At 40.7% G+C, this 21,465-nt stretch overlaps 1 protein-coding gene across 1 annotated transcript in view; it reads left to right on the plus strand.

The window, feature by feature from the left end:
• The window catches only part of SUSD1 (sushi domain containing 1), a 155,207-nt gene that overhangs the window by 103,776 nt on the left and 29,966 nt on the right, over positions 1 to 21,465 (plus strand). The window contains exons 10-13 of the mRNA XM_006864728.1: positions 193 to 379; positions 12,307 to 12,403; positions 16,076 to 16,334; positions 20,539 to 20,578. Of these exons, the coding sequence (XP_006864790.1) occupies positions 193 to 379; positions 12,307 to 12,403; positions 16,076 to 16,334; positions 20,539 to 20,578 (583 nt within the window). The remainder of the gene's footprint in view (positions 1 to 192; positions 380 to 12,306; positions 12,404 to 16,075; positions 16,335 to 20,538; positions 20,579 to 21,465) is intronic.

The following is a 21,465-nucleotide window of genomic DNA, read 5'->3' on the forward strand; positions in this document are numbered from 1 at the left end:
ATACCTCAATATTATAATTACAATATTGATGTTGATACAACTCTTAAGATTTGCTTACTGTTGCTTTTCATTTTCTGAAGAAATTTTGAAGTTGAGGGGGAAGAAGAAACAGTACTTGTGAGGATGGTAGCATGGGGCATGCAGAGCCTTCCAAAGCTTGCAATTCACCCTGTGAGCTTTTTTATGTTTCAGTTCCACATTTGGGGCCAGAGATGGTATCAGAAGGAATTTGCCCAGGAAATGGCCTTTAATAGCACTACCAGCAGCCAGGCCCCTGAGATGTGCTTGGACCTGCATCCAGGTACCAACTACAGTGTCAGCCTCCTGGCTTTGTCTTCTGAACTTCCTGTGGTGATCTCCCTGACAACGCAGATAACAGGTAAATCTTGAATAACAGCATTCGGATGAAGGAAGTCACTGCAGAGCTATTGACAGGCTAGGATAAAGAGGAACATTCTTTCTGTCTTTGTATAATGAACTTTATGGGAGAGGAGGAAGGAAATGGAATAAGATAGGAGTGCTCAGGGGCCTGCAACTGTGACTGTACTATTTTATTTCTTAAGAAGATTCTGAAGCAAAATGTTAGCATTGATGAAGTGTCAGCAAAATTCCTTCTGGATGTTTGAAAGATTTCATGCATTAAAAAAAAAAATTCCTCTTGTTGTTTCTCAGTCACATGCTTAATTGGCATTCTCTTGCAAAGAAAGAGTAGCTAGCTAACTTTGAGGAGAGGGCAATGACTGGCTGTCCCACCTAAAAAAACAACACCCCAAACCCTTTGCCTTTGAATTGAGTCTGACTCACGGTCACCCTATATAGTGCCTTAGTAAACCCATTTGTACGGTTTTTTTCCCGCAAATCTGTGACCCTTTCCTTCCACCTCCACCCTCACATACTCTAAGCCAGAACTCTTTTTTCTTCTTTCACTGAGAAATTAGAAGTAATCAAGAAAGGAGTTCCCCCAAATCTCCTGACCGGCTTGTTTGCATTGGGGCCTTTCCATATACTGTTTTCTCTTCCTGGGGTACTCTTTCCACATGGCTTCCTGATAATCTTCCCTTTCTTGTGTCAAAGGCCCTCCCTGACTATCCTTTCAAATTATTCTCCCAGTCTTTACCCCTTGATTCTCTATACTCTTACTCTGCTTGGCTTCTTCAAAGAACTTGCTTTCTGAAAATCTGATCTTCTCAAGTTGTTGTTATAAAGATTACAGTTAGTCAAGAAAGGCCTTAGATTAAAGATAATTCACTAAATTTTGGGTTGGAGGGATAAGTAATGTTCAATTTGGACTTGTGACTTATTAAATAAATAGCTATTCAGTCTTTTTTTACTCTTTGGTCTTTGCCTTGGATGACTATCATTTCTTATCCAAATAAGTGGATCACACACACACACACACACATTTTTTAGTGGTGGTGGTGTTGGGGTGTTTCTGATGAGATACTATGCTGGTTCTGTGTGTAGGCTAGTATATCCCAAGCAATGCAAACTGCCTGTGTCTATTTTTTGGACACTAGGGGGCAATGTTGAGCTGCTAAAGGTCACTGAGAACGTGAAGGTCTTTAATTCATTGAGACCATCCATTATTCCATATTTTCCAATTGGCGATGTAGGATAAGCACTGGACTGGTAACCACAAGGTTGGCAGTTCAAACTGCTCTTGGAAACCCTATATGGGGCCACTATGAGTTGCATCCAAATCGATGCCACACAACAGTAGCAACCAATCAAAAAGAATCCTAGTGTGGTACTACAGGATAAACAAAGGACTTCTGTTCAAACCCACTGACTAATCCTTGGAAATCCTATACACAGTCACTATGAGTCCAAACCAACTTGGTGGCACTTAACAACATCAACAAACCAAAAACCCCCCAAATCCACTGCCATTGAGTTGATTCTGACTCATAAAGACCCACCCTATAGGACAGATTAGAATGCCCCCTTAGGGTTTTCAAGGCAGAAATCTTTATAGAAGCAGATAGCCACATACAGCAGACAGCTCCTGTGGGGCTGCTGGTGGGTTCGAACTAGGAACCTTTTGTTAGCAGCCAAATACTTATACCACTGTATCACTAAACTACTTTAAAGAAATTGCAACTTACAAAAATGAATATATTTTAAAGATCTTTTGAAAGAGTTTAAAAACAAAACAAAACACTTCCCTTTTATAAAATGAAGAAAAGAGACCCATCTATTGTGATGTGAGGCTCTATGTCTGGTTGCCGAAGATGTGACTTCGTTTCAGTAAAATGTAGTAGCTGATTTCCCAGAAGAAGGGAATGGAATTTCTCTTCTGCTTGTCTTAGTTAAACTAAGTCTGACTGGTGGGGACAGTATGAAAACAGGTGCTTTAAATCCATTGCTGACCTCAGAGGAGAGGAAAAGTTCTAGGAATGCTGAGGGACAGAGGCATGTGTTTCAGTGGACGCCAGAAAAAGGGTGCTGGCAAAAGGGGTGGTTGAATCAGAGATCCTGTGGTGTGGTGTTTTTGACTTATGTTTGCCATGCCTCCTCTCTAGCTCAGTGACCTGAATTCTTCAGAATAACCGTACCATTCACACCCACTTTAGGACAGGGTGAAGAGCAAACTATTCATCCTGGATGTAGACTCCAAAGAACCAGAAGAGCTTTCAGACATTGGTTATAGTATTTTCTAGAATAAATCTAAAAGTTTCTAGGCAAGATTTTTGTCTTATGTTGTTAAGTGCCATCGAGTTGATTCTGACCCATAGCGGCCCTATATAGAGCTTCCGAGGAGCAGCTGGTGAGCTTGAACTGCTGACCTTGCAGTTCAAACGGCTTTGCAGTCTGGTACATTGACCCACAACATATAGGGAGAGATAAAAAACCAGAAAGGGGAAATGAGGAGATAGAGAAAGAGAAAGCAAATGCATGCATAAATGTAAAGATAAACCCAGCCACTTGTACAACCAAAAATGGTCATCATTTGAGATTGGATTTATGTGTGAGTATCTAGTCTTATGATGTCTGACAATTTATAAGTCATCATTTTTTTCTGTTGCTACTGATTTCTATTGATCAATTTGGATATATTTGGGAAGGTGCCTGAGGGTTGGAAAAGAGCCATCATGGTTGGCACCTTCATTTTTTTCCCTTCTACTTATCTTAGAAATTTTAGAAAAGTTGCTTTGTGCCAGACTCTCAGACAGTGAAGTTGTGTATTAATTTCTTGTGGTGTTTACTTATAGTTTATAGTATAAGATTGAGACATTTGCTTAGCTTTGGTACAGATAAAATTTTCTTCTGTTTTTGGTTCTTTTTTATTGGTTTTGTTGTTGGTTTGCCTTCAAATCACTTCCATCTCATGCTGACCTCATGTGTTACAGAGTAGAAACATTCCATAGGGCTTTCTTGGCTTTACTCTTTAGGAAGCAGATTGCCACCGCTTTGTTCTGTGGAGTCCTGGATGGGTTTGAACTGCCAACCTTTAAGTTAGCCGTCAATCACAAACTGCGTGTGCCATCCAGGATCCTTTGGTGGGTTTTAGGTAGAGGGATTTTAACACATTCACATATCATCTCCTTTCTCTTACTGATTTTAATAGTTTATCTACATTAGTGATACTAATCTTTTGTTATACATATTATAAAAATTTATCCATTTTATTTAATCTTCAGTTTTTTTGCTGTTTTGTTTTTTCAGTTTTCTTTTTAATATATTTTTTGGCAGTTAAAAATTGTATTCTATGGACTCTTCCTTTTATAGTTCTGCGTCTGTTGTCATGGAAGGCCAAGAAAAGACTTCCTCATCTTGAAATGAGACCTGTTCTAATTCTCTAATGCTTTGCATACTTCTCTGAGAGTTTTAATTTTTACATCCAAAACTGAGACTCATTTGGAATTTGTCCTGATGTATGATATGTGATTTAATAGTAATAATTTAAAAACAAAACAAAACGGTTGCCTTTATAATGATGACTCTAACTCATCAGATCCCACATGTATCAGAGTTGAGCTGTTGTTCACCATGGCTAACTTTTCAGATCCCGGCCCTTTCTTCCACAACGTCTCTGCTTGGACTAGAAGCTTCAATCTTTTGGTTAGCACCTAAGCGCGTTAGCCATCTTTTGGTTAGCACCTAAGCGCGTTAGCACCTAAGCGCGTTAGCACCAGAGATTCTGATGCTAAGTGCACATGGCAGTTTTTCTGTAACTGATGAGCCAGTTTCTCATCACCTTTTGAAATACGACCCTTGTCACATACTATGTTCTAACCTATTTATTTGGGTCTATTTCTAATCCTAGCATGGTGCTGTAGGATAAGCACTGGATTGCTAATCAAAAGGTCAGCGGTTCAAACCCACCAGCTGCTTGTTGGAAAGGCTATAAGATCACTATGAGTCAGAACTGACTCGGCACCACTTAATAACAACAACAAATTTCTAGATTGTCTAGCTTGTTCCATTGCTTTGCTTGTCCTGTAAATTCAATGATTGTAACTTTTTAATATGTTTAATAGTTTGTAGGGCAAGTCCTGCATGACTTTTTTCCTTACCTTTCCAAGCTTTCCTCCATGGTAGCCTCCAGCATTTTCCTTTTTCCTTTGCTTCTAGCAGAGCCCTAGCTAGTGTTGACATGGTTCATCTCAAGGTGACCAGACTACACTCCCCAGCCTAGACAGGACCCATTTATTGCCTCATGTCAAATTTGGTTCTGTAATTAAGGCAATGGAAAGGAGGGCAGAGCTGCCAAGGACAGCAGTTTGGGAGAAACGAAACAGCACCTTGGAAAATATGCCTAGCATTTCAGGTTATTTCACTTCCTGCTGTGGCGCTGTGGGTTAATGTGCTAGACTGTAAAGTCTGTTTGAACTGCAAGGTCGGCAGTTTAAACTCACCAGTCGCTCATTGGAAACCCTACAAAGGGTCACTATGGGTCGGAGCCAACTTGCCAGCATTTCACAACACAACAGCAACAGCTTCAAAATGTGGTAAAGAACTAGCCTACTGAGGTTCAGACATGTCTGTTAGAGAGATGAAGTAGTTGGTTTAAGATGTAAGGTGGAGAAGGCCTTAGATATGCACAGCAGAAAACCATTCAGAAGTCATATGCTCCTTGAATCATCAGGATGATAGTGGCCCACTGAAAACTGCAGAGTGATACTCAGAATGATGTGGCATGTAGCAAACATGTAGCAAGCAGGGGTGACCTACTCTGTTCAGTGGGTCTGCATCCTCAGAGCACTTTGTTCTGTGAGAAACTGGGTGGTTCTAAAAGGTTACCCAAGAGATTAGAGGAATTAGAATTACTAATCTCAGAGAAGAGCAAACAGAGGAGTAATTTAAGAGAGCGAGGGGAGAGTTCTCAGGCAGAAAAGAATAACACATTAATCTCCCCATGGGTGAAAACAAGAAATGTGTAATAAGAAAAAGTGACTTTACTCTGACCAAAAAAAAAAAAAAATCACAAATGCAAGGACATTGACAGGAAACTACCAGAAACTCAAGCTGGATCCATAAAAAAGATGTGGAGTGAAGATATCATTGGTGATAGATGCTGGCTGAAAGCAGAAAATACCAGAAAGGTGTTTACCTATGTTTTATTGACTATGCAAAGGTTTTTGACTGTGTATATCATGATAAACTATGGATGACATTACAAAGAATGAGTATTTTAGAACACCTGATTGCACTCATGAAGAACCTGTACATAGACCAAGAGGCAGTCATTTGAACAGAACAAGGGAGTACTGCATGGTTTAAAATCAGGAAAGTTGTACACCAGGGCTGTATTCTTTTACCATATTTATTCAATCTGTATGTTGAGCAAATAAACCAAGAAGCTGGATTATATGAAGAAAAAAATGGCATCAGGATTGAAGGAAGACTCATTAACAATCTTTGACATTCAGATGATACAACTTTGCTTGCTGAAAGTGAAGACTACTTAAAATACTTATGAAGATGAAAGACGACAGCCTTAGTATGAATTGTACCTCAACGTAAAGAAAACAAAAATCCTTACCATGGAATCAATAAATAACATCATTATATATTTTGCCCATAGAATCCTTCAATATTACAAGTTGAGGCTTCAATTTTTTCTTCAGTTCTTTCTGTTTGAGAAATGTTGAGTGTGCTCTTTTCTTTTTTAACTCCAGGTCTTTGCACATTTTATTGTAACATTTGACTTTTTATTCTCAAACTTCCCTTTGCAATTTTCTTTGAAATGCTACCTCACCATACCTTCCATTTTTTTGCATATCTCTGTGCTGGAGAGAAAATTTCAAAGTCTCTTCTGACATCCATATGGTCTTTTCTTTCTTTTTTTAATGACTTTTTGCTTTCCTCATGTATAATGTTCTTTATATCATCCCACAACTCTTCTTGTTTTTGGTCATTAGTGTTCATTGCATCAAATCTGCTCTTGAGATGACCTCTAAATTCAGGCAGAATATATTCAAGGTAATGTTTTGGCTCTCATGAACTTTTTAAATTTTGTTCAGCTTCATCCTGAATTTGCATAGGAATAATTGATGGTCTGTTCCACAGTCTGTTTCAGATGATGAGACTGAGCTTCTTCACCGTCTCTTTCCACAAATGTAGTCCATTTGAGTCCTGTGTATTCTATCTGGTGAGGTCCAAGTTGTTGAAAAAGATATTTGCCATGAATAAGTTATTGTTTTGCAAGATTCTGTTGTGTGATCTCCAGTATCATTTCTATCACCACAACCATATTTCCTGTTGCTGACCTTCCTCTTTGTTTCCTACTCTCACATTCTAATCACCAGTAATTATCAGTGCATCTTAATTTTATGTTTGATCAAGTTCAGACTGAAGAAGTTGGTAGAATTCTTCAGTTTCATCATTACTGACTTTAGTGTTGGTACATACATTTGAATAATCGTGGTATTAACTGTTCTTACTTGTAGATATATGGATATTATCTTATCATAGGCAGCATTGCACTTCAAGATAGATCTTGAAATGCTCTTTTTTTTATGATGAATGGGCTGCCATTTCTCTTTAATTTGTCATTCCCAGAATAACAAACCATATGATTGTCTAATTCAGAATTGCCATGTCAGTTCACTAATGTCCTGGTGTGGCATTGTAGGTTAGGCACTGGCCTGCTAACCACGGGATTGGTGGTTCAAACCCACCAGCCACTCCCTGAAAACCCTATACAGGGTTGCTATGAGTTGGAGCCGACTCAACAACACTTATCAACAACAAAAATGCCATAGAGATATTGATCTTTGTATGTTCCATTTCATTTTTAATGCCTTTCAATTTTCCTAGTTTCATACTTCATACATTCCATATTCCTATTAATAATGGATATTTGCAGCTATTACTTCCAATTTTGAGGTGTACCCAATGAGTAAATGAAGATCCACAAAGATTTCATCATGTTAACTCTACTTTGAGATGGCAGCTCTTCCCAGTCATATTTTGAGTGCCTTCCAGTCTGATGGACTCATCTCCTGGCACTATATCTGCAGTATGTTGTTCCTATTCGTAAGGTTTTAGTGGCTAAGCATTCAGAAGTGATCCACCTTGTCTTCTTCCTAGTCTGTCTTGTCTGGAAGCTTCATTGAAACCTGCCCACCATGGGTGATTCTGCTGGTATTTATAATACTGGTAGCATAGCTTCCAGCATCACAGCCATGTACAAACCACCACAGTATGACAAACTCACAGAAGAGTGTGGGCCTGAGCATAGAAAAGGCTATGGAATTTATGTTGAGTAGAAATATATAAATAATATACTTGATGTTGCTGTTTTTGTTAAGTGCCATTGAGTCAGTTTCAACCCTTAGAGATCCTGTATAGGGTTTCCAGGGAGCAGCAGGTGAGCTTGAACTGGCGACCTTGCAGTTCAAAGTGACTTTGTAGTCTAGTGCATTAGCCGACTGTGCCACACCAGGACTCTAATGTACTCGATTGTTGTTGTTGTTAGGTGCTGTGGAGTTGGTTCCAACCCATAGTGACCCTGTATAGGGTTTCCAAGGAGCAGCTGGTGAACTTGAGCTGCCGACCTTGCAGTTCAAACTGACTTTGCCAAATTGTAAAGGCCTAGGTAGGTCTCTGGTAAAGTAGTGGTTATGGATTGGGCTGCGAACCTCAGGGTCAGCAATTTGAAACTACCAGCTGTTCCGCAGGAGAAAGATAAGGCTTTCTGCTCCCATAAAGATTTACAGCCTCAGAAACCCTGTATAGGGTCACTATGAGTCAGAACCGACTCCACAGCACATAACAACAACAACAAGGTAGGTCTCTGAGGGAGAAAGATGAAACTATCTGCTCTCCCAAAGATTGGCTATCTCAGAAACCTTGTGTAGACTAGGGTTGCTATGAGTCGGAATCTACTCAGTGGCAAAGAGTTTGTTGTAGTAAGGTAGGTCCAGGAGCACTGGTAGCACAGTGGTTAAGAGCTTGGCTGTTAAGTGAAAAGTCACAACTTCAAACTCACCAGGCACTGCGCTGGAGAAGAATGTGGCAGTCTGTTCCCAAAAAGATTACAGCCTTCAAAACCCCCAGGGCTGCTCTTCTCTGTTGTATTAGGTCATTGTGAGTTGAAATTGACTTGACAGCACAGAGTCTTAAAAGTTTTTGGTTTAGGTAGCATAGAGGTTACGAATCGGGCTGCGACCCACAGTTTGAAATTACCAGCTGTTCTGCGGGAGAAAGATGAGGCTTTCTGCTCCTGTAAAGTTTTACAGCCTCAGAAACCCTGTACAGGGTCACTATGAGTCGTAACTGACTCCATGGCACATAACCACCACCATCAGGATTTTATTCATTTTACTTTCAGACTAAGAGTTTCCACCCCTAAGCAATTTTGTAGCTGAGTAGACAGGATCTTGAGTGTCTATTTTTACTTCCTGGACCTAATTTCAGAGTCAGGTCTTTCGAGATCTTTTTTCCAGGCTCAGGAGATTCCTTCAAGTGTTATGGTCTCTCTTTTTTCTCTTTCTCTTTCCTTATTGAGCTGAAGCAGTATCACTTTGAAACAGGCATGATTTAGTCCATGGTCTGATTAAGGTAGTTCTTAGTTCTGCCCTTAATGTGTCTACACCCTAGGGTTTGGGGGACCTGCTTCAAAGATTAGTCCCCGGTATCTACAGTAATTCTTTTTACAAAAAAACTATGTAAAGACTATTCCTTTATTGGGTCGACTTAGCCTCGTCCTGGAGTACTCTCAAATACATGGTTGAATGTCAGGGTGTTGATTGTACTTCATTTTAGTTAGGGCTCTTTGGGTTGCTAGTGACAGAAATCCAATCATACTAGCTGAAGCAAGTAGAATTAGGTGAGTCACAGAACTGGGAAGCCCAGGGATGTATATCTCTCTTGAAGCATAGCTAGATCCAGCCATAAAAGATGCCCATCTTTCTCTCTCAGCAATGCTACCCTGTCTTTGTTGAGCTCTTACAGACAAACATGGAATATAGTGGACTTGTAAGTAAGACCCTGAAACCTAGAGTTAAATGGATTGCTCTTATAAAATGGAGATCTTTGGTTATCACCAGGGCCTGTGGCCAGAGGGTCTGGAGGGACTGTTTGTGACAGCCTTGTGAGAACGTTGTGAGAACCTTGTGAGAACGTTACTAATAGAAAAAGGGATGCTGAACACATAAAAGAAATACATAAAACATGCAACGTGTATAAAGAAAACCACAGGTACAGACTGGAGAACCTCAGGCCCAGGGCATCCTGTCTTCTGAGAGTTCTGCAATTACAAGTTTATAGCTGCACCTGGGCTGTGCCAGGCTTCTCTTCACTCTGCAGCACCTTTCTTCAGTCCTGATTTAGAGTCGATGCCTTAGCTTCTGTTTATTGTTGCTACCCCTTTCCTAAGGCGAACAGTCTTATAGACCCTGACTCAGTCACAGGCGTATGAATAGTGTTTCCTGTGTTCTTAGCAGGCACGAAACCTGCTCTACAGCCTCCCTTCCCGTGACCTTTCCTGAGTGTTCTTCTCTACTCATCTCTTCCCTTTGAACACCTGTTCATTAAAAATGTCTTGGTCTTTGCCAAGGAATCCTGGTGATGCTGTGGATAAGCACTGGACTGCTGACCTCAGCATGAGTGGTTCCAAACCACTAGCCCCTCTGAGGGAGAAGGAAGAGGCTGTCTGCCTCCCGTAAAGATGTAGCTCAGAAACCTGTATTGGGTTGTTATGAGTCAGAGGTGACTCGATGGCAATGGGTTTGGTGTGGGTTTTGGTCTTTGCAATCTACCAGGCCTGTCTTCGATTCCTTATGATCTCTGGTTATGGCCTCACTGGATCCCAGTTCCCTCAGGAAATTGCATTTCTTGGTCCCCCATTTTAGGTCATTGTTTATTCTCAGGTCAAATAGACACAAGCAATGTCATAACATGATAGTGTGGCAAAACTGACTTTGGAGCCACTTGATGTGGGCCCCACACTCATCTTTCCTAGTGGTGTGTGTGGTTGACCTGCCTGAGTCCTGATGAGGTAGAGACACTGTCACAGAGAATGACGGTGAGGATTTAATAGAAGCAAACACACAGAGGCCAGCATAGTACTTGGCACACAGTGGGTGTGCTGTGCCGTTCAGATGAAATGGTAACCTCAGCTAATGTGCACTGACTGCTACTGCGTTCCAGGCACTCTTCTAAGTTCCCTTCTCTTCTTGATTAATGAATCCCCTCAACAAGCTTGGGAAGCAGCTATAGTCATAAGCAGTAGAACAAGGATCGTAACCCAGCGCCTGTAGTCTTACCCACTACAAGATAGTGATCATTTCTGCAGCTTAATTACAGTTCAGCTTCTCTGACATGAACCCACTGGGAAGGCCTGTCAGGATTCTTTTCCTGGTGTTAATGTATTTGTGATAACTTTGTGCATCCAGTCTTTTAAAAGTGAATTTTCTTAGTTCACTCAAAGTTGTTGAGAGCTGGCTAGGTGGATTCAGAGCCATCAAACACTGATGAGATTAAAGCTGAACGACCGAGCTGTATTGCAAACTCAAATCTTGACTCTGCTACTTGTTAACTATGCGCTCTTGAGCAGGGTACTTAATCTTTCTATACTTTAGTTTCCTCGTCTATTAAAATGGGCTTTTCTGAGGTAATAATCATATTTGTTCCAAATCTGAGTCTAGAATAATTGAAAATTGTTATGTGTCATTGAGCCAGTTCCAACCAAAGTGCCCCTGTCTAGGGTTTCCAAGGAGTGTTTCCAAGGTGGGTTTGAACTGCCGACCTCACAATTAGCAGTCCAGTGCTAATCCTACAGAACCACACCAGAAAAGTCACATAGTGGTAGGTGGTTGTGTGCCATGGAGTCAGTTCTAACTCATAGCAACCTGGTACAGGGTTTCCAAGGCTGTACATCTTTATGGGAGCAGGACATCTCATCTTTCTCCTGCGGAACGGCTGGTAGATTCTAACTGCTGACCTTGAGGCTAGCAGCCCAACTTGTAACCACTACGCTACCAGAGCTCCTGAAAAGTCAGATTGTTGTTAAGGGCCGTCAGGTCGGTTCTGACCCATAGTGACCCTGTATAGGGTTTCCAAAGAGTGGCTGGTGAGCTTGAACCACCAACCTTGCAGTTCAAACTGACTTTGCAGTCCAGCGCATTAATCCACAGCTCCACACCAGGATAGGGATCAATTAATCAGTTTTATTGGCTTGATTCTGAGACCAAAGTGAAGCCTATATTGTATTCCTCACATGTCTAAACTCTAGGCTTCATCTGTGGAACAATTGAATCTGTAGGACACATGTTTTCAGACTTGCTTCAGGGTAGCAGGCCCTGGGCCTAGGTCCAGTTTGTAGGAATACCAAGAGACAGGGAAAGTGACTTTGTCTGTAAGTCATAACCACTTGATAACATTGGTAAGAAGATTAAAGAGATGAGGCATACAGAAGACACAGCCAGTACATACTTGTATTACCCAGAGGGCAGAATACCAGCTGGTACATTTACACTGTGAATGTAACTATCAGTTAGATGCTAGAATACTGATGTTAGCCAGTTAGTAGTATATTCTCTTCCCAATGGAAAATCCTAGGTAGGAAATCTGGTTGCTGGACAGGGCAAAATAAGAACCAAAAGAGCTCTTTGATTATAAAGCATATGATAGTCTGATATGCTGGTTTCCCCACCAGATAATCTACCTGCCAAGCAAATCATCATGCCCACAAGCATCTGCCCTCTGTCAGTGCTGGGGTGGACTCATCACTTCTTACATTACTGTTTTCACTCAGTGGCCTCTATGAAACTCCCTTCTCTGGGCTTTTACTTATTTTGACCATTCCTTTTTTTTTTAATTTCTACATCCTTTTTCTTCTTTTCAACATGCTTTCAGAGCCTCCCCCTCCAGAAGTAGAGTTTTTCACAGTGCACGGAGGGCCTATACCACGCCTGAAATTAAGGAAAATCAAGGAGAAAAATGGACCTATCAGGTCAGTAACTGCCCTTTGCCCAGCGATCCCCATAGAGCATTTTGAAAACTTTGATTTGGGTGAAGAGGTTACTTCTGCATTGAGTTGCTGCACTCAAGTAGTTGTGCAATGTGGTTTAAAAAACAACCACCAAACCAATTGCTGTTGAGTTGATGCCAATTTCTGGTAACCCTGTGTGTTTGAGAGTTGCACTATGCTCCATCGGGATTTCAATGACTTTTAATTTTAGAAGTAGATTCCAGGCTTCCTTCTGAGACACCTCTAGGGAGTCAAACTGCCAACATATCAGTTAGTAGGTAAATGAACAGCTTGTGTCACCCAGGGACTCAGTGTAATGAGTCCTTTTCCATCATTGGGGAAATGTATTGTTATGTATATATTACCACTATAAAATTTAAAGAAAAAAATCAAGATGAAATAAAAACAATTTCAGACAAAAAAAAAATTAAGCCCATATATATTTGGCTGTCAGACAAGCGTTTGTTGAATGTCTATGACACATTAGCTATTATCCTGGGCATGTGCAGCTGAGTAGATCCTTAGTGGTGGTGGGTCAGTAGAACCATTTAATTACAAAACACAGAACATGTAAGCCTTTATTTAAGCTTGGTCTTGGAGTATGTGTAGTAGTTTCTGAAAGGGTCATTTGGACAATTCTTTTTATTCATTCCTTTATGACCTATGGGCAAGACAGTATGTAGTTAATGACAATTTCTGGATTCCAGATAGTATTAGGGTGAAATTAATTTAGCTCCACTGGATGGATATACTGTCTTCAGTTAAGCATTTTATTCACAACGATACTAATAGGATTGTTGGTGTGCAGTCTAGTCAGTTTCAGCTCATAGTGACCCTGTATAGGGTTTCCGAGGAGCAGCTGGTGGGCTTGAACTACCAACCTTGTGGTTAGCAGTCCAGTGTTTATCTTGCAGTGCCTCACCAGATTAGGAAAGTAAAAGGATTCCTAATTTTTAAAAAAGGAAGATTGAGGTTATTCTGGAGAGATGAGCAACCTGCTCATGGAAACAGGTCAAGTAGATGACAATCATTGCCCCGTGTTTCTCGTGACTCTTCATTCTAATGACCCTTAAACATAAAAATATAGTGAGATTTTATCAAATTATAATCAAAGGACATTGTGTGTCTATTTGTGCAATGTAGGCTTATCCTACTTTTATATTTTAAATTTAAGTTGAGTAAATGCCCAAAGGGCTTTCCAGGGCTGGCTGTGGACTAAATTGCTACATATCTTGAGTTCTGATAAGTTACTGGAAGGCATGGTAATTCTGTTGCTAAAAGGAACACAGGAGTTATATAGCCTTGCTGCCTGGGAAATTTGCAAGAGCAAATGTGATCATTTCAGCCAAATGATGACGAAAGCCATAAAGAAAAGCCAAATGACAGTCTACTCTTGAGGTTCAGTGCTGGCCAGTGCCTCCAAAACAGGAAGTGGCTATCTGTGAGTCATTCAGGGGAGTGTGGTGGTGAGAAAGAGGGGTGCAGGCCTTCCAGAACAGTCATGTTCCAAACAGCCACAATTGCTTCCTTTGCGTCATTAGGTCTAATTACCAACAGACCAGTGGGATGATTTTCTGGGCCTGACGACCTGATTTGAGCTCAGGGCAGCAGCTTTTCCAGTGCAGGAGACAGGCGTCTGCTACGTGTATGTTGTTCTGCTACAAAGATGAGGGCAGTGAATTCTAACCCATGGTGGAGCAGGGCCCATCTCCCCAAGCTTGCTGATTTTAGGCAGATGATGCAGCCTATTGCTGGGCTCCCTACATGCTAGGGTCTCCCACACTTGCCAAGTTATAGGAATCACGTGTGCTTTCTTAGTAATGCAAATTCCAGGACTCTATTCCTGAAGATTTCAGTTTGGTAGGTCTGGGATGGGACATGGAGGTTTGTAGGAGTCATAAGCAACTCAGGTGATTATGATCAGTGTTACTGGAATGATTGCTTTATTAATGGAGTCCTGCTTTATTAATGGTTTGGTGCTGTAGGATAAGCACTGGAATATTAATTGCAAAGTTGGCAGTTCTAACCTACTAGCTACTCCTCAGAAACCCTATACAGGGTCGCTGTAAGTCAGAACCAACTTGATGGCACATTACAACAGTGGTGTTTCTAGTGGGTAATGTACAGAACCAAATATGTTCAGGTGAGCCTGGAACACCATCACCTAGCATGGAAAGTTAAGAGGGCTTTGTAGATATGTTCATAGCATGGAACGGCTGCAACATTCACTTTGTTAACTAAGGCCATGATTCAGGAGGATGTTTTCAAGTTTCTAGGAAGTTTGTTGTTATAAGTGCTCCCTTGCGGGCACTGATTGCTTTGTGACCACTCAATGCTCTGAAGGCTTTACTTTGTCCCTTTTGTAGAAAGCCCTTTACTGAAAGTGAACCTAAATTTTGTGGCAATCAGGGCCTTCAGGACCCCTGAGAAACCTCTGCATTTCTTAATAGTATCCATGGTGTTTGGGGGCCTGATAGATAGGAACCATCCAAAACTAGTGGTGTAGGCTTCCTGCTATTTAACCTAGTGATTCATGAGCCATTAGGATGAAGGAGATGGGGCAAGAGGAATGTGGAGCAGGGAGTGCAAATTTACTGGCAAAATGGAAATATATTGCTTATGAGTTTTGGAAATTACCCTAATCATTTTTGTTGCTGATATATGCTTTTTCTCTTTACTGACATTTCATCTCAGAAACATTAATGGAGAGCCATTCATAACCAAAAAATGGTGCAAGGATTTGCAAAGATACAAGAGTAAATCATTGAAGACACTGTAATGAAGTCTGACAGAGAGAGCAGATGTTCACGTGTTGAGCTAGTGGCAGGAGATAAGGACTAAATCGATGGGAAGAGAAAGGAAGACGTGACTTATTTTTGCTCCATTTTAATTCTTCATTTTCTTTCAGTGACAGGTTTTTTAGTTTGTTTCATTGTAAGTCACAGTAAAACACACAATACACCTGCTACCAGTGTATTTCTATTCAAGTAGTGTTCTATATCCACAGTTAGGGAACCGTTGACGTTTTTATCTTGCTGGCTATTGCAGGATAGTGTCGAACTAGATTAACACATAGATTTTGCATTCTGTGTTTCTTTTCTCACATGAACTTTCATATCAGTCTGTAAGCTGTAAGAAATATAAATCACATGAGGTTGCTTTTTTTTTTTTTTTAGGTGGCCCATGTGGTTGATGAGAGCCACTCTTCAAACTTAATATACTGGATCATGTAGGCAGTTATTCTTCATGCGACTGCTAAAGTTTTTCCACAGTTCCACAGCCAGGCTTTATGGGACCATGTGAAAATCACTGATGAGATCACTTGATGCCACATACACACAGGGCAGTCACCCATGTAGCAACTCCTCCCAGCTGAAGAGGGTACACTTGGCATCCATCAACAGCTTGAGCTTGGCGAGGTCCCTCGTGCAATGCCTTCTGAAGTCAACACTGTAGTTAAGACATGAAGAGTTCCTTGGTTGTTGCAGGTGTCAGACTGTAATCGTCACGTGGACAGGGACTCTTTCTTGCCCAATGTTGTGTCCCCAAAACCTAGAAGAGTATCTGTTTCATTGAAGGTGCTCAATACCTATGAAAAAATGAATGAGTCGTTCCAGGCAAGCGACTGATAGACACTTTTCTTTTTTCCTCTAGTTCATATCAGATACTGGTGCTTCCTCTGGCTCGTCAAAGCACATTTCTTTGTGATTCTGAAGGAGCAAACTCATTTTTTAGCAACACCACTGATGCGGACGGATATGTGGCTGCAGAGCTATTGGCTAAAGATGTTCCAGATGATGCCATGGAGATATCTATTGGAGACAGGCTGTACTATGGGAAATATTATAATGCACCCTTGAAAATAGGGAAGGATTACTGCATTATATTACGAATCACAAGTGAATGGAACAAGGTATATAACTTTAGAAGCCCTGTGAACACTGTATTTTCTTCACATAAAATTTAAATGTTTGCATACTTGCCTCCCTACTATTTGAGACTGGACATTGTATGCAATAACCAACAAATAAGGAGTTTATTATACTGTTGACTACTTTGCCTTTATAAAGAATGGGCAGGTGAAGTGTTTAATGTTGGTCGATATTCTAAACTGCTTGCAGGGACCTTTGTTGGATCTGTGTTTGGATTGGCCTGCTTTTGGCATTCTCCTTCATAGAATGCCCACATTCTATGACACTAACAACAATGACATTGGAGAGGAATGCCAAGATCCCTCTATGAATTTCCCATCACTCTTCTGGAGGAGCAGGAAGGATGGGAAAACTAAGCACAATGCTATTTCCTGTTTATATCATATCCTTGACTACAGCATAGGCCATCCTCCTCTTTGCCCTGGTTTTAGAAGGGCTATGATTTTTTAAGCAGTTCTTTCATAAGACATAGAACTAAATATTCATTAGCTAATGAGTAAATATAATGAGCTAGACAAATAGAATAGCAAGAACTTGATTAGTCAGGTAGGGATGCCACATCTTTTGGAAGAACCGTTATGTCTTGAGAGAACCCTAAGTTTGGTGTAAACCTGTGTTTATACCACTGGGTTCGTAATAGACACTGTTGTTGTTGTTGTTAAGTGCAATCAAGTTGTTTTCAATTCATAGTGACCCTGTATAGGGTTTCCCAGGAGTGACTGATGAGTCTGAACTACCGACCTTGCAATTCAAACCGACCTTGCAGTCCAGTGCTTATGCTGCAGCGCTACACCAGGACTCCTTTAGACACTAGAAACCTTATATTTATTTATATGAATACAAACATCTTTTGAATGGTGAATTTGAGGAAAAACTGGTTAAGCCTTCTTGAGTGGAAGGTTCATCACATATCTAAGACTGAGCTACTCCGGACACAAGTCTAATGTGCCATTATCATGCTTGATATGAAACAAATGGCTACTTTTAAGAAAGTGCTTAAGTAGCAAAAGAGGCTTGGGAGTGTTTTGTGAGAATAATGTAAGAATTAAGAACTGGACATTTGAAGTTCAGAATATATTGCCCTGAATATATTCAAAAGGTTTTACAATTTAGAGAAGGCTAGAAACTTCCCTAGAGATCCTGACTTGGAATGTTTTACCCTAGACCAGGCACTGACAGTACAGAAAGGATACAATTTAGAGAGTTTCCAGAGTGTTGCTGTCCCAGGTTAAGACTTTGGTCTGGGAGGGAATGATGCTGGAGTTTAGGAAAATCAGCCTAGTTTATTGGTAACTTTCCTGTGATTTCACTGGTATCGCTTTATTATATAGCTGAGCAGAATATGTGGTTGTTCTTTGGGGTGCAGACGAAGGAGATTAAAGGGACTCTGAAAAATGTCTATTTGGGCTTCAGATTTGCACTGCAGTTACTTACCTGTGGTTTTGTATACATATATTAGTACTGCAGTCACATTAAAACCAGTAGTGATTCTTATTGTTACTAGACCTTTTTCATTTAAAAAATGGATTCTATAAAAATTGTATGTCCCAGTTAGGTAGGGGGAAAGAAACACGGTTGCAAGACTCACAAGTGACCAATTTGCTAGAAGAGTTAGCTGCCGTCTCACCTTATGCTTCTTCCATTATTATGACGTGACTCTTGAAGTGATGCTAATTCAGGTGATAGGTGACAGTTTGGTACAACAAGTTTTTCATCTAGAAAACCAAAAAGGGAATTATCTCATAGTTTCCCCCTCCATTGCTTATGCCTGGGTCCTGAGCTCAGCCTGCCCAGATGGTTTTCCTGTTGGCCTTCCCATGACTGTGATCCACACAAGCTGCTCAACTGGACTATAAATTAGTCAGGTTTTTACTAGGATAGCTTTTGCTATGAGATTCTGGGATCCTGAGTTGTAGTTTCTTGTGTGGGATTGCCCCTTGCCCTCTGGGACCACAGAGACCAATGGGGACTTGATTTCTAGTGAGAGTCATGGTCATCCTACCAGTTACTCAAACTCAGTCCCTCTCCCACATTCAGACTAATGGACTTTGTCTTTGTAGTCACTTAATATCTTCTCCTTGGAGATCATAGCCACTGTGCTGGCTTGGTCACACTTTTCCTATTTTAACACTTCTTAAATAGGCTTCCTCTCAAACTCATCACTTACACAACCCCAAGCCTAATCTTACCAAATCTGTTTCTGATTATTTTACAACTCCTCCTCTAAAATTAAACATCAGGAGCCCTGGTAGAACAGTGTTTAAATGTTTGACTGCTAACCAAAAAGTCAGTGATTCACAAATATATGAGTCTAAAAAAGGTTATTTATAGAGCTTGGGTAATGTAGGGTTACTCATTGGGCTGCTAACCTCAAGGTCAGCAGTTCAAAACTACCAGCTGTTCGGTGTGAGAAAGATGAGGCTTTCTGCTCGATTAAAATTTACAGCTTCAGAAACCTTATACAGGGTTATTATGAGTTGGAACCAACTGCACAGCACATAACCAACCAACTAATTTTACTGCAAACACAAAAAATGAGTGTGGTGGAGCATACAGCAAGAACATTATGAAAGCTTCTTAGATATTATCAAACATCTTAAGGCAATGAATTGTTGGGCCTGGGGGCTTAGGACTATAGTCTTAGGGGACACCACAGTTAACTAGCATAACAGTCCACAAACACAATGTTCTACATCCTACTTCGATGAGTAGCGTTTGGGATCTTAAAAGCTCATGAACAGTTATCAAGGTACAGCTATTCATCTCTCCATGTGCAGAAAAACAAAAGACTGATGAGAACTGAAGATGCTTGGAATCAATTAGTCCAGCATACTAATGGAACATTTGAATGTCAGTCTTTATGACTCTGAGACCAAGAGGATGGTGCTCAGCTACTATTACCAACTGCTCTGAAAGAGATCACATTAGAAAGTCTCAGAGAGAATGAGTGAAAAATGTGGAACAAACCTCAAAATTATTATTTTTTTTAAAAAGGCCAAGCTTTCTGATCAGAAGGAGATTGGAGAAACCTGAAACTATGGGCCTTGACCACCCTTTAGGTCTGGAAAGGAACTCACCCTCCTGGCTCAATTTTCAGCCAAGTAGTCGATAGGTACATAGGGAGGGAGACAACAACACTGGTAGGATATGCTCACCATGGAATGGTCAATTATTCAAAATCAAAAAGGCAATGTTTACTTAAGGATAAAGTTGAGAAGGGATGGGAAGGTGGATGGAATACAAATAGGAAGCACAGAGAGTAAGCGGGACTGTTGCAGGGAGGGGACTGCAATCATTGAGATGAAACAGTGTGATTTGTTCAATGTAAAACTGATGATCTTGTCTGTATACCTTCACTCAAGTCACAGTAAAAAGTTGTTGTTGTTGTTGTTTTTTAAATTTAGTGGTTCAAACCCATCAGCCTTTCATTGGGAGAAAGGTGTGGCAGTCTGCTTTGGTAAAGATTACAGACTTGCAGACCCGATGGGACAGTTCTAGTGTGTCTTATGAGATTGCTATGAATCAGAATTGATTTATGATAACAGTTATTCAGCTTCCTCTGGGGAATAGCTTACCGAGTCTTATCATATACACCAACTCACCATTTCCAGCCAGAGAAACACATAATCATGGTGGGGGTGGAGAAGAAGAGAAGGTGAAGTTATGAGTCTGTTTTTTGGTTTTGGCCTACACTTGGCTAACTAAACACTGCTGTTTGCTATGTGCATGTTGTCCACATCAGTGAGGGATTATTCTATGCCAGGACTTCTCATAGCCTTTCTTATTACAAGCTTATTACATTCTTGCTAAACCTGGATGTGACTTTTGAGTTCTTTCCAGCATAGATCTCCAGAAACAAAGTTCTCAGTACTCAGAACTGGCAAAGGAAATGAAACCGATTACCACTCTTATTATATAATCATAATATGTGCTTTCTGAGATATTGGAAAACGATAGGAAGTGATCTGTAGGGTGGCTGTTCCCTTCCTGCTGTTTCTGCTAGTCCTTGAACACTTAGTATGAATCATATGATGTTGGAGCTAGATGGGCTTTAATACAGAGCTAAGTAATCACCTAGTTCAAATTAAGAGAGCAAAAAGCTGAAACTCGGAGGGCTAAAGTTCATTATTTAAACAATGCACTATGTTCTCATAATTAAATGTGTTGGTATGCTTTTCTTTATAGGTGAGAAGATACTCCTGTGCAGTTTGGGCTCAGGTGAAAGGTAAAACCATTTTCTGTCTAAGAATCAAGCTGTATTTCTCCCCAGTCCAGTCTGCATTGAGTATATGTTAACGATATATATATATATATATTTTTTTTTTTTTTTTACATTGTCAAAGGTGTCCGAAGCCCAACTCATACTAGCTTAAGCAAAAAGCTCTGGGCTATGGTGGTGGTGGTGGAAGTAGAGATTATGGAATCAGAAAAAAGCTGTACTACCAGAACTTTAGGAACTGGAATTTGAGACTCAGCACCATGCGCAGGGCTCCATCTTTCCATCTGTCTCTTGTCTCTGCTCTGCATTTCTCCGTTTGAATTGGTCTCATGTTTTTTTCTACTGTAGGTCCACCAGGTGGGGAAGGGTGGAAACTGGCAACCTCAGTTTAGCAACTCTAATAGTGTCTTAGTTATCTGTTGGGGTCAGGTGCCCTCGAGTTGGTTCCAACCCTGTGCACAACAGCATGAAACACTGCCCAGTCCTGTGCCATCCTCACAGTTGTTACATTTAAGTCCATTATTGCAGCAATCTGTCTTGTTGGGGGCGGCAGCTTCCTCTTTTTTGCTGATCCTCTAATTTACCATGCTTGGTACCAGTGCTTATCCTAGAGTGCCACACCAGAACTCCCATCTCCATTTATCATAGTGTTATTTGTTGGTTCACTTGTAAGGATTTTTTTTCTTTACACTGAAGACTAGTCATTGATTTTCATCAGCAAGTGCTTCAAGTCTTCGTCACTGTCAGCAAGCAAGTTTGTGTCTTCTGTTCTTGCAGGTTGTTAATGAGTCTTCCTCCAATCCTGATGCCGTGTTCTGCTTCATATAATCTAGTGTCTCCGATTATTTGCTCAGCATACAGATTGAATAAGTATGGTAAAAGGATACAACCCT

This window comes from Chrysochloris asiatica, unplaced genomic scaffold (genome assembly GCF_000296735.1).
Source record: "Chrysochloris asiatica unplaced genomic scaffold, ChrAsi1.0 scaffold00069, whole genome shotgun sequence".
Classification (NCBI taxonomy): Eukaryota; Metazoa; Chordata; class Mammalia; order Afrosoricida; family Chrysochloridae; genus Chrysochloris; species Chrysochloris asiatica.